The sequence below is a fragment of the Ursus arctos genome, unplaced genomic scaffold (assembly GCF_023065955.2).
Source record: "Ursus arctos isolate Adak ecotype North America unplaced genomic scaffold, UrsArc2.0 scaffold_18, whole genome shotgun sequence".
NCBI classification, from domain to species: domain Eukaryota; kingdom Metazoa; phylum Chordata; class Mammalia; order Carnivora; family Ursidae; genus Ursus; species Ursus arctos.
Genome location: NW_026622852.1, coordinates 60,451,729 through 60,468,078, shown reverse-complemented (window position 1 = coordinate 60,468,078; position 16,350 = coordinate 60,451,729). Strand labels below are relative to the sequence as shown.

The 16,350-nt window shown below is 53.3% G+C and overlaps 1 protein-coding gene across 1 annotated transcript in view; it reads left to right on the top strand.

Moving 5' to 3' along the window:
- Nucleotides 1-16,350, top strand: part of PNPLA7 (patatin like phospholipase domain containing 7) — a 68,149-nt gene that overhangs the window by 35,737 nt on the left and 16,062 nt on the right. Inside the window, 4 exon segments of the mRNA XM_044380547.3 lie at nucleotides 91-214; nucleotides 767-880; nucleotides 5,606-5,675; nucleotides 10,073-10,222. Of these exon segments, the coding sequence (XP_044236482.1) occupies nucleotides 91-214; nucleotides 767-880; nucleotides 5,606-5,675; nucleotides 10,073-10,222 (458 nt within the window).

Genomic DNA, 16,350 nt, shown 5'->3' with positions numbered 1-16,350 from the left:
AGATTGCATTCTTTTTTTTTTTCCCCACCTCGAATAGTGGAGGGCTTCCTGACCTTGCCCCTCCGCTCCTGACAGCCTCTGTCCCTGCAGGCAGGGGGACAAGTCAGACTGCACCTACATCGTCCTCAGCGGCCGGCTACGCTCCGTGATCCGGAAGGACGACGGCAAAAAACGCCTGGCGGGGGAGTACGGCCGTGGAGACCTCATTGGTGTGGTAGGGCCAGGCTCTCTCCTCACCATGCCCTGCCCTGGGGTGACTACTAGCCCATTACATGGGCAGGGGGAGGGAGCCCTGGAGGTCACCTGAGGAGGGCTCCTACCCCCCTCATCTGGGGCATGCCTTTCCGGGGGGTGACTTGCGTGCTCCCACCCAGGCAGTCACTTCTGAACGTCTCCAGGGAGAGCAGCCGGCTGGCCGGGTGGGAACCTGGAACAGCCCTTTCTCCCCTGCCAGGAAAACATTCCTCAAGGTGGTTCCTCTGAGACTTGCATGTAGGACGAGGCCCCGGCTGAGGGACAGCTGCCTGGTTTCTTCCTGGTGCCTGACCCCAGGTCCCAGTGCTGCTGGCAGCACGCCCTCCTGCAAGCTCTCACTGATGCTCCTCCAGCAGCGAGGGGTGGTTAGACTAGCCCCTTCTCCCGTTTCCCCCTGTACGCCACGTTCCAGGAGGGCTGCCATGTGCTCTGCCTTCTGGTTGGGTTCAGAGTGCGGCCAGCTGGGGGGCGTGAGCAGGATGGCCGTGTCTCCCCAGCCTCTCTTCTGCAGGTGGAGACGCTCACCCACCAGGCCAGGGCGACCACGGTGCATGCCGTTCGGGACTCGGAGCTGGCCAAGCTTCCGACAGGAGCCCTGACATCCATCAAGCGCAGGTACCCACAGGTAAGCGCTGCTGTTGCTGCCTGCCTTCAGGCAGCAGCCCGTCCAGACCGTGAACTCAGGATTATCAGACACTGGGCTGCGTTCTTCTAAGTACCAGACTGAGGTGCAGATTGCAGTGACCTAGAGCAGGCAGGTTGCACGCTTTAAAGGAAGTGTCCGTGTGGACCAGCATGTAGGGATAAGGGCCTGGCGACAGGTGACTTGGGCACTGCCAGGAGGCAGGAGGGGGACTTGGGGACCCAGCGAGTGAAGCGTGCCTGGCCCATCCCATAAGACGAGTGATGTCCCAAGTGATGTTTAAAACCAGCGAGGAGTCTCAGGACAGGCAGGAGTAAGCACAAGGAATGTGTAGTTTCCGCAGTGCAGGGCTTCCTTGCTCTGCATCCGGGAAAGGTGAACTCGGAATTTGGAGAAGGCAGACGGAGCTTGGGCCAGTGGCCATCAGCCAGCAGCAGAGGGAAGGGAGTCTGTATTGCTTCTGGGGCAGTTAGCATGGCTGGTTTCTGGAATTGCCCTCCCTGCTTTAAAGTAGTAGGAGTGCAGCCAGGGAAAGGGGAGAGCCGTTGAGCTCAGGGGTTTGGAGAAGGGTCAGCAGCAGAGCTGCCGCCTGAGGAAGAGATGGCCTGTTCTTCCCTCCTCAGCCCCGTGTGCACCTGTCCCACGAACCTCTCTGCTCTAGAACACATGGAAAATCCCCCAGTTCATTTTATGAAGTTAATTTTAATACCAAAAGTTGATAAAAATGCAGAAAAGCAAACTTTCAGTCATTTCTCTTAGTGCCATAGCTACAAATACTCTACATATGAGTAAATCAACTCTAAAAAATATGATTTGATTAGGGTGTGTTTAAGGAATGTTAGCCCAGGGGCGCCTGGATGGCTCAGTCGTTAAGCGTCTGCCTTCACCTCAGGCATGATCCCGGCGTTCTGGGATCGAGCCCCTGCATCGGGCTCTTCCGCTGGGAGCCTGCTTCTTCCTCACCACTGCCACTGCTTGTGTTCCCTCTCTCGCTGGCTGTCTCTCTCTCTGTGTCAAATAAATAAATAAAATCTTTCAAAAAAAAAAAAAGAAGGAATGTTAGCCCACAGGACGGCGGTAGAGTCGAGACCCCTGCGCACCTGCGGTGTCCCTGCTCCCTGCAGGGAGCCGCCTCCTGTCCTAGCGGCAAGGTTCCTAAGGGCACAGCCAGTGGGGAAGCTACGCCTTTGCAAGCAGGCCGGGCCCCTGCAGGACTTGGCTGGAGGCCCTGCTGCATCCCACGTGGGCAGGCCCAGTTCCGTCACAGGGCACGTCTTTCCAGTTGGAAACCAGGGAAGGGATGTTTTTTTGTGAGTGATTTAGAGTGCCTTCCCTGGGGAAGCAGCCCGGGGGGGCACGTCAGGAGTCTCTCCTGTGGGCCGCCTAGTCTCCTGGGCACAGGGAGCTGGCCCAGGGAAAGGGCCATACCTTCTTGGCAGGCCACCGTATTTCTGGCTCCAGTTAGATAGTTCATAGTCCTTTACTGTCATCTTTCATCTGGATGTTCATGCCCCAGATTTGGTCCCTGAGGGCCCCTTGGAGTCCTTCTGCTGTGCCCTGTGCGTTTCTGGCCTAGAGCCCTTGGTCCCTTTGGTGGAGCTAGGCCTGCCGAGTGGGCCCAGCCCGGGAGCTTCCACGGTCTTCCCTTCCACGCCAGCCTCTCCCTCTCCAGTGGTGAGAACATCTGCTCCCATCCTGAGCTGTTTAGAAGTGTGTGCCGTCCCTCCCTCAGGACCACCCCACACTAGGCTGCTGACATCCCCTCACACCCCGCCACTTCCAGCTCCATGCTGCTCTTGCCCCTGCCAGACCTGGCAGTACCCAGCCTGGCCCCAAGCCACTGTCCTGAGACTCACCTAGGGAGGGCCACCCCCTTCTTCCCTCCCTCAGCTAGCACTTCTGCCAGCCTGTGGCGTGTGGGGTAACCTGGGTTCAAATGTGAGGGCCTGAATCTAAACCCCGGGAGACTCCTGTGAATGGCAGGATGGTTGTGGAGGTGGCTGGGGCCAGTCTGCGGGCCACTGGGAGCTATGGGGTCACTGGGAGCAAGGGTGAGCCAGGCCACTTCCTCTTCTTCTTCTTTTTTTTTTTTTAATTTTTTATTATGTTATGTTAGTCACCATCCTTAGTTTTTGATGCAATGCTCCATGATTCGCTATTTGCGTATAACACCCAGTGCACCATGCAATACGTGCCCTCCTTACTACCCATTACCGGCCTATCCCATTCCCCCACCCCCCTCCCGTCTGAAGCCCTCAGTTTGTTTCCCAGGGTCCGTAGTCTCTCATGGTTCCTTCCCCCTTCTGTTTACTCCCCCGTCGTTCTTCCCTTCCTTCTTCAGGGCTGCTCCCTGGTGGACCCATAAAAAGACCCTCTGCTCATACCCACTCCCCTGGGGGTCCACAGACTTCCCCATCAGAAATTCCCAGGAGCCCAGGGCCTGTCCTGATGCTTGTCCCTCATTCTCTGGCTACTGCTGGGCTGACCACCACTCAGAGCAGCCAGGGCTCATGGGTGCTCTCCCACAGATACTGGCCTTGCCTAGACCCCAGGCTTGCTCTGTGCCCTCCAGCACAACGGGCCCCATAGGGGGGCTGCTGCCAGCCAGCTTCCCCTGCCCCCAATCACTGTCCTCTCTCTGTCTGTTCTTGGATTTCACATAAATGAAATAGTACAGAACACGGTGTTTTCTGCCTGGCTTCTGTTACTTGGTGTGATATCTGAGGTCTGTGTCTCGTTGGTGTGTTCCTTTTACTGCAGACCAGTATTCCACTGTGCACTGCACTGGCTCACCTGTCCTCCTGACATTCAGGCTGTTCCCAGCGTGTGGCTGGTATGGAAAGGTTGCTGTGCATGTTTCTGTGGCACATTTTTTCATTTCTCTTCAGGGCTTCCTGAGAGTGGCATTGCTGGGTCAGAGGGTAGACCTACGTTGAACTTTTTCAGAAACTGCCGACCATCCCCGTGGGTGGGGCCCCAGCACCGCACAGCCCGTCACGGGCGGCACTTGTGTGCTGGGACCCCTTCCATGTTAGCTGCTCCCGTGTAGGAAGTGGTGCTCATCAGGGTGCGAATTTGCATTCCCCTGAGGACTAAAAGTGTTGAGTGCCTTTTCATGTGTTCATGGGCTTGTTCTGAACCTTTTTCACTTGATGTAGAATTATTTTATTATATTTTTAATTGTTAAATTAGCTTTAGTTAGAATTACTGTAAATATGTAATTGTGGCAGTTAGATCATGGGTATGTTTTTAAAGGCTCTTATCTTTTAGAGAAACAGATTTAGATATTAGTGGATAAAATGCTATGTTTGGGATTGGCTTCAAACTCTTTCAGGTGTAAAAAAAAACCAAAACTTTTTCGGGTGTGTGTGTGTGAAATAAGGTGATTACAGCCAGGTGATGGGAGGGTGGGGTCACTGCACTCTTCCCTCACCTGTTGTGTATTGTAAAATTTTCCGTATTAATGTGTTGGGTGTTTTTTTAATTCTCTCCAATCAACAGTTTGATGCTAGATTAGTTATAAACAAACCAGACTCCTTTCTACCTTCTGTTTTGGGTCACAGCTCAGACTGTTTTTGTCTCACGTGCTAAAATGGGGACAGTTTGACTTGCCTCTCGCATGGGTTTTTGACTCCAGCATCCTGGGGTAAGAGAGGCTCTCTGAGTCGGTTTGCAGGGGCCGCTGGGTACTGGAGCCTAAGGTCTCAGCCCGCTCCCTCCAGACTCAGCCCCAGAGCTCGGGGCTGTGGACGGTCAGGAGGCCGGCCTGAGACCGAGGCCTGGGCGGCAGAGTGCAGGAGAAGCGGCATCAGAACGACCTCATCTGTGCCGTCAGCCTGCTTTCCGATACAGTTTAGGGTTTACTGACGCTGACAGCAGCTTCTCTTTTCAAAGTGGTCGTGCACTGCGTCCAAGAGCCCCAGAGGGAGCGGCCCAGACAGTTCATCCTCTGTCAGCTGTAACCCTGAGTGGTCAAAAAATTGAACTCACTTCATTTTTATACAAAAGTATTTAAGCAAATTACAGATATCTTGGCATTCCAAACTTAAATACTTTGTGACTCTTAAAAATTCAGTGTTGGGGCGCCTGGGTGGCACAGCGGTTAAGCGTCTGCCTTCGGCTCAGGGCGTGATCCCTGCGTTGTGGGATCGAGCCCCACATCAGGCTCCTCCGCTATGAGCCTGCTTCTTCCTCTCCCACTCCCCCTGCTGTGTTCCCTCTCTCGCTGGCTGTCTCTCTGTCGAATAAATAAATAAAATCTTTTAAAAAAAAAAATTCAGTGTTAACGTAGCCGTGTAATAGTTTCTAGATATGATGTAACACCCAGCCCTTGTCCTGCCCAGGCCAGGCCCCCTCAGGAGCACGTGGTGAGCCCTCCCTCGGCTGCGTGGAAGCCCTTCCTGGCCTGCCCATGGGGTGGTCATGGCTTTCCCTGGTGTTTCCCTTCCCTGGAAGTAAAAGGAGACCCTGGCCCGGGCGCCAGGTCACAGGACATGTGCCCCTCACACCTGCTGGCCCCCAGCGGCTCTCTGTGGGGCAGCCCCTCATCCCATAGAGTTGGGGCCCCGTCCCCGTGACCAGCCTGCCAACCGCACCAGTGCCCTCAGCCCAGAGGGGTTTACAGACATGGTGGTTTTGAAAATGCAGATCCACGGTGCTTCTGTTCTTGGTTTAAATGTGTGGCCTCCTTTCTTTCTCTGCCCCCAGGTTGTGACTCGGCTGATCCATCTCTTGGGTGAGAAGATTCTGGGCAGCCTCCAGCAGGGAACTGTGACAGGTGTGTCCTTGGAAGCCCTGCCCTCCCAGCCAGAGGCCCCTCCTGCCCCGTGGCTGCTACAGGCCTGGGCGTGGGCAGTGTGAGAGGGAAGCCCTGGTCCCCCGTTGAATGTGGAGCTGAACCTGGCACTGGAGGGTGCTTGTGGGAGGCCGTGCCTGACCCGTGCTGAACAGGTGAAACGGTTCCCCAGTGCTGGGACTTTCCCGGTCAGCTTATGTGTTCTCTTCTGGTTCTGATTCTGAGAAAGTGCTTTGTGAAGTACTCAGTGGCCTCCGTCCTGGTCAACAGCAGTGGGAACCACCTGCACTGCCTTGGCCTGCGGTCCCCTCTGCTAGAACCCCTTCATCAGAGCCCTGCACCCACCTGGCCACCCCAAGCCCTCCACCCCTCAGTTTCCCTTTTCCACTTCATTTCAATCCCCTGACTCATCCCACCGCTCCCCAGTCAGTTCCTGTATAGTCTGAGGTCCGGGCCGGCTCGGGCGCTGCAGCCCTGTGTCTCTGGCAGCGACCTGGACACAGGACTGTGTCTTGTGGAAGGACTGTGGCTGGGCCAGTGTGCCCAGTGGGAGCAGCAAACTGGCAGTGCCCCTCGAATCTGGTACGGCTCGTCTCAGTTGACTACATCTGCAAAGATGCCATTTCCAAATGAGGTCACACTCTGACATCCGGGGTGGACATGGGAGGCACGGCCCAACACGTGGTGTGTCTTCATTTCACCTCTGACCTGCGTGGTTCTGTTCGAAGCAGGTTTTTTGTGGAAAGCATATAGTCAAGTTGTGTTGTTGTCATCCCGCCTGACAACTTGTGTTCTTTTTTTAAGATTTTATATATTTATTTGAGAAGGAGAGAGAGAGCGAGCATGAGCAGGGGGAAGAACAGAAGGAGAAGGAGAAGCAGGCTCCCCGCTGAGCAGGGACCCCAGAAGCGGGCTCGATCCCAGGACCCCAGGATCATGACCTGAGCTGAAGGCAGATGCTTCAGTGACTGAGCCGCTGAGCGCCCCCATCTGACCACGTCTTTAGTTTGTGTGCAGACCATCTGTGCTGAGCACAGTTACTCCCAATCTGGGATAGGTGCCTGTCACTGCACCGTTTCCTGTCCTCCCCTCTCATTTTCTTTCTCCAGATCCTCTTCCCATCTTCTCTCGAGTTCCTTCAGCCTTTCTGAGTATTCCGTTCCTATATTTTGGTCGTAGTTCCGGTGTTCATCTTCAGACGGTTCTTTCCGTAGCTGCCGTGGGATCGCAGCTCCCATTCCTCAACCGGCCCCATCACCCCGAGTGGCCCCCCGTACGCTGTGGTTGTGCTCAGTGAACCCCTCACGCGGCACAGGAACTTGTGCTTTCAGCCAGCAGCCATGCTGGAAGCGCGAGAGGAGAACTGTCTAGAGTACGTTCCGCTCTGCTGTTCTTCAGCCCTGCCCTTCCATCCGAAGAAGCACCTTTCACAGTGGTCCCTTCGGGGCAGGTCTGCTGCTACATGCTCTCCGAATTCCCTTCATCTGAGACTGTCTTTGTTTCACCTCCATCCCCAAGATCCGTTCGCCGGATGCACCGCTCTGCCAGCGGCCCCTTCACCGCGGCACCTGGGAACCGGCCGCCTCCAGCCTCCATGGCTTCTGATGAGAAGCCTGGATGTGGCTGTTCCCAAGTCCGTTTCCCATCCTTTCTCTCTGGCTGCGTTCAAGACTTTGTCGTTGTCCCTAGTTTTTAGAGACTAAATGCTTATCTTGTAGGATCTATAGATTTATGTCTTTTACCAAACTTGGGAAGTTTTCAGCCTTTATTTCTTCAAATATTCTTTCAGCTCTGTCCTCTTTATCCTCTTCCAGAAATCCAGTGACACAAATGCTAGACCTTCGTTATTGTTTCCAAGGTCTTTGGGGCACTGCTGGTTTTTCCCTTCCTCCAGCGTTCAGATGGAATAGTTTCCTGTGACCTGTCTTCAGGGTCGCTGGCTCTGGCCTCTGTCTTCCTCGTGTTTGTGCGTTTGCGTTGCTGGTCATGATTGCTGCCGCACTGCTTACCCTGTCGGGTGACTCCACATTCTGTGACATGCTGTCACTTTTGTCCGTTGTTCTAGGTGAGATTTTCCTGGCTTTTGGTGTGGCTGGTAATTTTGGATTCTGTCCTGTGTATCAGGCATGATGTCATGAGACTCTGGTTCTCTTTTAAATCTTCTGTTTTAACAGACTGTTGGTGTGCTCATATTCCCAGAGCATGTCCTGGCCCTGACTATGTTTGAACGTTAGTTCAGTTCTCAAGGCCTTTGCAGTATTACTCTGGCCTGCCCTACTGTGCGCTCCCCAGAGCCTGTGTGGAGGCTGGCTGGCATTCGTACTATATACTATGCGATTCTGGCTGGTTTCATGCTGGGCCACGCAGAGGTGAGCCCAGGACTTCATGCCAGGTTTAGAGAATTCCTTCTCCAGCCCTCTTCTCTCTGTGATTTTCCCGCTCTGGTGCAGGGTGTGGAGAGTTGGGGGGCTCCACCCCACTGTGTCTGCAGCCTCAGGCAAGTGCTTGCTTAGTGCCGGGTGCCCTGGGAAATATCCCTGGAGGCAGCAGCTGGCTGGGAGGGTGTGCAGCCTGCCTGACTGTGGCGGGGGAGGGGCAGGGGCAGCACTGTGTTGGTGGCATTGGTGGAGTGCTTCCCGGGGGTGGAGGCCCCAGCCCGTCTGCCCGCCTCTCTGCACCCTTCTGAGCCTCCTGGTAACTGCTGGCAGCAGTTAGGCGGTGTGTGCCTGCCCCATCTCCCTCTTGGCCAGAACCGGAACTTCCCAGTGCCTCTGGCGAAGGCTAAGAGAGAACCATGCAAAGCTAGCAAGAGAGTCCCCTTTGGTTCCGCCTCAGACGGAGGGTTCTGAAAACACAGAGAGGAGGGGCTTCGCAGAGGAGAAGCTGTGGGAAGACTGGTGCAGAGAGGCCCTCTGCCACCCTGTGTGCACCCAGTGACCAGCTCACGGCCTTTTCCTTCCCTGCCCCGGACCAGCTCTGTGCTGTCTCCTCTCTCTGCTGTCCCACGTCCCCTGTGGTTTCTGGGTCAGGCCGTGCAGGGACACACACTGCACTGCTCAGGAGCTGCCACTGCCTCACTCAGAAATGGACGCTGTCTTGGAGGAGCTGGGCCCTTCTGGTGTGGCCAGTGCACGCGCCTGGCTACGCACTTCAGCAGTCGGGAGGGTCTGCATGGGAGTCGGGCTGTGGCAGCCAGCTGGCTGGGCCAGGCAAGCAGCAGAGAGCAGGCCGGGGCAGCGGGCAGTCAGGGAGGCCGGAAGAGAGCCCTCGGTGTGTCCAGGCTGCAGGAGACCAGAGTCTGCCTGGGATGTAGCTGGCAGGAGGGTGAGGCTACCCTGCCGCCGGCCACCTCCATGAAAATAGGAAGTGCTACTAGCCAAGAAATGACCATTGTTGGAAATAAACTCCCCAGGACCCTCTGACTGGTGACCTTGTGGGTTGACCCTGCTGCCTCGGGGCCCAGACCCTCTGACTGGTGACCTTGTGGGTTGACCCTGCTGCCTCGGGGCCCAGACCCTCTGACTGGTGACCTTGTGGGTTGACCCTGCTGCCTCGGGGCCCAGACCCTCTGACTGGTGACCTTGTGGGTTGACCCTGCTGCCTCGGGGGCCCCAGACCCTCTGACTGGTGACCTTGTGGGTTGACCCTGCTGCCTCGGGGCCCAGACCCTCTGACTGGTGACCTTGTGGGTTGACCCTGCTGCCTCGGGGCCCCAGACCCTCTGACTGGTGACCTTGTGGGTTGACCCTGCTGCCTCGGGGCCCAGACCCTCTGACTGGTGACCTTGTGGGTTGACCCTGCTGCCTCGGGGCCCAGACCCTCTGACTGGTGACCTTGTGGGTTGACCCTGCTGCCTCGGGGCCCAGACCCTCTGACTGGTGACCTTGTGGGTTGACCCTGCTGCCTCGGGGCCCCAGACCCTCTGACTGGTGACCTTGTGGGTTGACCCTGCTGCCTCGGGGCCAGAGCGGCACTGAGCTTCCTGGGCCCCACATCTAGAGGACACCCTGTGGTCTCAGGGATAGCAGGCTCTCACGGCACTGGCTTGTTGCTCAGAGGTTCAGGCTGCTGCCCCCCCAGGTCGCTCTGACTGTTTCTAGAGCACGTGGTGGAAACAACGTAGGAGGCGGGCCTCACCTGGCAGAGCATTTTAACCCTCCGAGGTTTCTCGGCTCTGGCACTTCAGCAGAAAAGGCAGGGTGGTCCAGTGGGTGGGCATGAGGCGCTTTGGTCATGGAGGCCTGGAGCAAATCCTGGGGCCCCGTCCTCTCTCCCAGGCCCCTGTGTCCTGGTGCCGTCGAGAAACAATTACAGATGCTCAGAGACTGTGCAATGCCAGCCTGGCCCCTTAGCCCGACACACGACCCTGTGCTCTGCAGGTCACCAGTTTGGGCTACACACTGCAGGCAGCAAGTGGGACTCGGGGAACCCCGCCAGCAACCTCTCCACGGTGGCAATCATGCCTGTGTCGGAGGACGTGCCCCTCACTGCCTTTGCCCTGGAGCTCAAGCATGCCCTCAGTGCCATCGGTAAGTCCTGCCCAGGGCTGCCAGGGTCCTCTGGAGCCCTCCTCCTCTTGCTTCTCCTGGTCCTTCTGCTTTCTTCTGCAAGTGTAGTTAGTGTTACCTTCACAGCTAAGGCTCGTGGGTGCTGGGGAGAGGGCTGCCACGGGAGCAGGAGAGCATCCGCCTGGCGTCTCCCGACAGTCTTGATGGCAAACACGGTCTCGTGGGCGCCTGGCTGTCCCTCCAGGATGGTTGGGGTCTTCCTGCACCTGTGGCTTGGAGAGCTTCTATCTCATGGGGACACTGCAGTGGCTGCAGGAGCTGGCTGACAGTGTGGAAAATGCCCTCGGTTGGGTTCAGGGAGCTTGGGTAGTATTTCCAAATTCCTGACAGCTATTAAACTTTGGGATTCAAGAACAAAAAATTGAAATTCCTGATAACTCTTAGGAATTCCCAAAATCATAAAGTGTTCTGTATTCCTTTTTTTTTTTTAAATAAGTTTTATTTATTAGGGCAGGGGTAGAGGGAGAGAGAGAATCTCAAGCAGACTCCCCAGTGAGTGTGGAACCCAGTGCGGGGCTCGCTTTCACGATCTTGAGATCATGACCTGAGCCAAAACCAAGAGTCAGACACTCAACCGACGGAGCCACCCATGAGCCCCAAAGTGTTCTGTAGTCTTAATACTTTATTTATAAGTTTGTATATACCTGTGAGCGACCATAGTAATAGTCGATCCATTTCCTGTAATGTGGTTACACTGAAAATTGTAGGGGTTGTCTTTTAAAAAATGGCATAATAATAAATACAGTCAGTGTTCTGTTACTGTCATGAAACAGTGTCTGAGAAGAGTGTATGTTTTAATACCACGTGGTAATGCTCTCTACCTGATGTAGACATTTGATAATAGAAAGCATGAAATGCCAAATTAAATTAATTTATAAAATTGGAAGATACTACTCTAAGTCCTTAAAACTTATTCTCAAAACACAGAAGGCACCCACTGACCTGTCAGTCTTGGTCTCTGTCTCATAACGGACACTCCAGTTGTGGGGATCCCGTTCCTCTCCTGTTGGCGTCACTCACTCTGTCCAGAGCACACAGCATCTCCAAGTCCTACGGCAGAGATGTGTTGCTTTCATAAAAGTTTATTCCCTTTTTTAAAAAACTTTATTTTGTAATAATTACAGATTCACAGGAAGTCACAGAAACGGTAAAGAGAGGGTCATGGACCCTTCCCCTGGGTTACCTAATGGTAGCACCCTGTCAAGGTCAGGAAGGGCATTGGTGCGGTCTGTAGGCCTTCAGGTGTCACCAGTGTCGATGTGCACCCTGCGCCACGGTGGCTCCCGGGTAGGTTCCTGCCACCACCACCAGCTACAGACCCCCACTGCCCTCTGCAGCTCTCCTCTGGCAGCCGGAGCCTGTTCTCCTCTTGGGTCGTCTTGTTCTGCACAGATGACCTCTGGAGACAGGCGTTCCTGGCGCAGACGATACCCAGCTCAGTCATGTGTACCTTTCACTGTGGACATAGTGTCCATAGTCTGGACACACTTTGTTTCTCTAGCCACCCACCTGTTCAAGGGTGTTTGGGTTTCTTCTAGTTTTGGGGTTTTATGAGTGAGGCTCTGTGACTTTTTGTGTAAAGGATTTTGTGCGCACATAAGTTTTCCTTTCTCTGGATCGACGTCTAGGAATGCGATGGGTGTGGTCAGTGTATGTGCAGCCCTTCTAGACGGCCGCACCCCTGCACACTCCCGCCGGCACACAGCCGCGGCCCCACGCCTCCTCGTCCTCACAGCTCTCAGAGCGGTCGCTGGTTTTTATTTCTGCTGTTGTTTTTCTTTTAAGTGGGCTCCACACCGCGCATGGCTCACCGTGAGGGTCTTGAACTCACAGCCCTGAGGTCGTGACCTGGGCCGAGATCGAGAGTCGGGCGCTCCTCGACGGTGCACCCAGGCGCCCCGTTTCAGCTGTTCTGATGGGTGGGCCATGAGAGCCCGTCATGGCTCCAAGCTGACGTTTTTCTACTGGTTCACGTGCCGAATGTCTCTCCCTGTACTTTTCACCATCTGTGCATCCTCTCTGGCGAAATATCTGTTCATGACGTCCTGTCTTTTGTTCTTTTTCTGACTGAGTTGTTTGTTTTCTTACTGTTGAGTTTTGAGTACCCCTCGCACCCTCCAGACACGGGCTCTGGGCCGGGCTGGGGTGCAGCCGCCCGTCTGAGGCCCCGTCCGCTCTCACGGCAGAGCTGTAAATTGTGTAAGTCCACTTTGTCCATGGTTTCCTTTTATGGAACACGCTTTCAGTAGCACTTCTAAAAAGTCTGCACCTAGCCCTAGGGCCTAGATTTTCTCCTATGTTTTTTAAAAAGGCCTGAAGTTTTACATTATTTATGTTAAGATTGATTTATTTATTTGAGAGAGAGAACATGTGTGCGTGTGGTGGGTGGAGAGGGACAAAGGGAGAGGGAGAGAGAGAATCTCAATCAGGCTCCACACCCAGTGCGGTTCGACCTCACAACCCTGAGATCATGACTTGAGTGGAAATCAAGAGTCGGACACAACCGACTGAGCCCCCTAGGCGCCCCCTGAAGTTCTACATTTAACTTAATGATCTGTTTTGGGGCTAATTTTTATAAAAGGTGTGAAGTTTAGTAGAGGTTTATTTTTTTTGCTTATGGATATTCCGTTTTCCCACTATCATTTATTGAGAAACTACCCCTCTTCCACGAATGATCCTGGCACCCTGCCGAGAACTATTTTACGCAGGCGAGGGTTCGATTCTGGGCCCCCCTCTCCTACGGTCTATACATCCACCGTCAGGTCAGTACCGTGCTGTGTTGATTGCTGTAGCTTTGTGGTAGGTTCTGAAGTCAGGAAGCGTGAGGCCTCCAGCTTTGTCCTTCTGCAGACTGTTTTGGCTGTTTAGGGTCCCTGAGGTCGTATGAATTTCAGGATTGGTTTTTCTCTATCTGTAAAAAATGGCGTTGGGATTTCGACGGGGATCGTGCTGACTCTGTGGTTCGCCCTGGGTGTACTGGCACTTCCACAATGTTCAGTCTTCCAACCCATGAACACGGGACACGTTTCCACATACTTACATCTTCTTTCATCTCTTTCAGCAACGTTTTGTGGTTTTCAGTGTACGAGTCTTCTGTCTCCTTGGTTAAGTTTATTCCTTGTATTGTGCTCTTCTTGATGCTACTAAAAATTATTTTTCTTAACCTCTTTTTTTCTGATGGTTTCTTGTCACTGTGAAGGAATATAACTGACTTGTGTGTTATTTTTATATCCTGCAACTTCATTTATTAGTTGTAATGGTTTTTGGTGGACTTTTTGGGGTTCTCTACATATAAGATCATATTGTCTGCAAGTAGAGATGTTACTTTTTCCTTTCCAATTTTGACACCTTTTATATCTTTTTTTTTTTTTTCTTTTTGCCTGAGCGCTCTGGCTGGGACTTCCAGTGTCGAACAGAAGTGGTGAGGCAGCCGTTTTCGCCTTGTTCCTGATCTCAGGGGAGAACTCTCAGTCTCGCACCCCTGAGTGTGGTGTCGCTCAGGTTTTTACCTGTGGCCTTTAATATACTGCGCAAGTTTCTTCCCATTAATCGTTGGTTTTTTGTTTGTTTGTTTGTTTAAGATTTTATTTTTAAGTACTCCCTATACCCCACGTAGGGCTCGAACTCACGACCCTGAGACCAAGAGTTGCATGCTCCACAGACTGAGCCAGCCAGGTGCCCCTCCTTTTTATTTCTGTAAAATCAATGTCCCACTATCATTTCTGATTTTAATAATTTGAGTCTTCTCTTTTTTTTTCTTTATTCATCTAGTTACGGTTTGTCAGTTCTGTTGATTCTTTCAAAGAACGAACTTTTGGTTTCATTGATTTTCTCTATTGTTTTTCTGTTCTCCATTTTTATCTCTGTTCTAATCTCGATTATTTCCTTCCGTTTGTTCTGGGTTTAGTTGCTATTCCTTTCCTAGTTACCCAAGGTATAAAGTTAGGTCCTTCACAAAAAAACTCAAAGCCTTAGCAAACCGAAGACACTGAGGAACCTTAAATGTGTGTTACCAAGTGAAAGAGGTCAGTCTGAAAAGACTGCGTGCTGTGTGATTCCAGCTCTCCGGCATTCGGGAAAACGCAAAACTATGGACACGGTGAAAAGATTGGCGGTAGCCAGGGGTTGGGGGGTGGAGGCATGGAAAGGGGGAGCATGGAGGATTTTTAGGGCAGTGAAAATACTCTGTGTGATAGCACAGTGGTGAGTACGCGTCGTTCCACGTTTGTCCACACCCGAACCGTGTACAGCGTGAGGAACCCTGGTATGCACGCTGGACTCCAGGTCGTCCTCATGCGTCAGTATTGGCTCATGGACTGTGACAACCTGCCACGTTAACGCCAGATGTTGGTAACGGGGAAACGGGCTGGTGAAGGGAGGGCGTACATGGGAACTCTGTGTGCTCTGTGCTCAGTTTTTCCATAGACCTGAATACGCTTTAAAAAATAAAGTCTATAAATTATTTAAATAAATAAATAAAGCAAGCTAGGTGCTTGATTTGAGATCTTTCCTCTTTCTCCAAGCACTTTGGTAGCTCTGGGCCCCTCCCTCCACAACCGACTGCTCCCTCCCTGCGTTTGGGATGCTGTGTTTGTGTTTCCCTTGGTCTCCAGGTTTCTTCCTTGACCTGCAGGTAGTTCAGGAGGGTGTTGTTTAGTTTCCACACGTTTGTGAATCTTCTGGTTCTCCTGTTACTGATTTCTGGTTTCATACCGTTGTGGCCAGAAACAAAACTTTGTATGATTTCAGTCTTAAGGGTTATCAAGACAGGTTTTGTGGCCTAACATAGAGTCTGTCCTAGAGAATGTCTTGGGTCTTGTTGTTGTTGTTGAAGTAAGTTCTTTGCCCATCGTGGGACTCAAACTCATGACCCCGAGATCAAGCGTGGCACGCTCCATGGACGGAGCCAACCGGGCGCCCCTGGATGAAGTCACGGGGGGTCCGCTTCTCTGGGTGGTTAGTCTTGTCTCTGTGTGTGGTAGTGAATGTGTGGCAGCCTCTCCTTGTGGCTTCAGTCTGCATCTCCCAGTGGCTAAGAAGATAATTTGTTCATTGGCCATCGGGATGCCCTCTCTGTAAGTGCCTGCTGGGTTGCCCAGCAGCTTTCTCTTGGGTTGCCGTCTTCTCCTTGGTGGTGGGCGTGATTCTTTATGTGACCCAGACACAGTCCCTTGTTTGGGTGCCAAGACTGCACATATCTTTCTCTCTCTGTGGTTTGATTTTTTATTCTTTTAATGATGTCTTTTGAAAACAGAAGTTCTTAATTCTAATTCAGGGCAGTTTATCAATTTTTTTCTTACATTGTTACTGCTTTTGTATTTTCCTGAAGGAATTGCATGCTGTCCCCGAGCAGGAAGACGTTCTTTTAAACGCTTTGCAGTGTTACCTTTCCTTTTCAGTTTACAGTCCATTTGGGATTGCTTCTGGTGATGATGGCAGGTAGGAGTCAAGATTCGTTTTGTCTGTAGGGTTCTTCAGCGAACCAGACCCTCCTTTTCAGAGACCGAACTTGGCCCACTGCCATGCTGACATACTTGCCGAAAGTTAGGTGCCCATGCCCGTGTAGGTTGCTCTCCCTTCTGGAGGAAGATTCTAGGCTGATAGCCATTCTCTTCTGGCACTTGGAGGAGCTGTTCCTTTTCCTCAGCTTCCAGTGTTTGGGAAGGAGGCTGTCTGGCAGCCAGGCCAGAACAGGCTGGAGCAGCAGCCTGGCTGGATGTCCACTTCAGCTCTGCCCCACAGAGCCACAGACTCAAGTGTGGGTGAGCCATCCTGTCTCTCCTCTGGGCCCTGGACCTGCCTACTGCCTGGCCTTCAGCAGACCCCTGCTAGGAGCTGCAGCCCGTGCTACAGGAGCCCAGGAGCCCAGAGTACTACCTTTGAGGGCTCCGCACTTCCCTGAGGTCCCCTTCAGAGCCCCCCTGAGTCTAGGCAGGGGTGTCTACACGGGAGACATGCACCAGTGGGCAGGTAGAGCCCAGCCTGGGGTCCCTGGAGGGCCTAAGGGCTGGGCTCCTCAGTGTTCCTGCAGCCAGGCACAGTCTGTTGGTCCTATCGCGTCCTGTACAGCCTCCAAGAGAGGTGGTCAA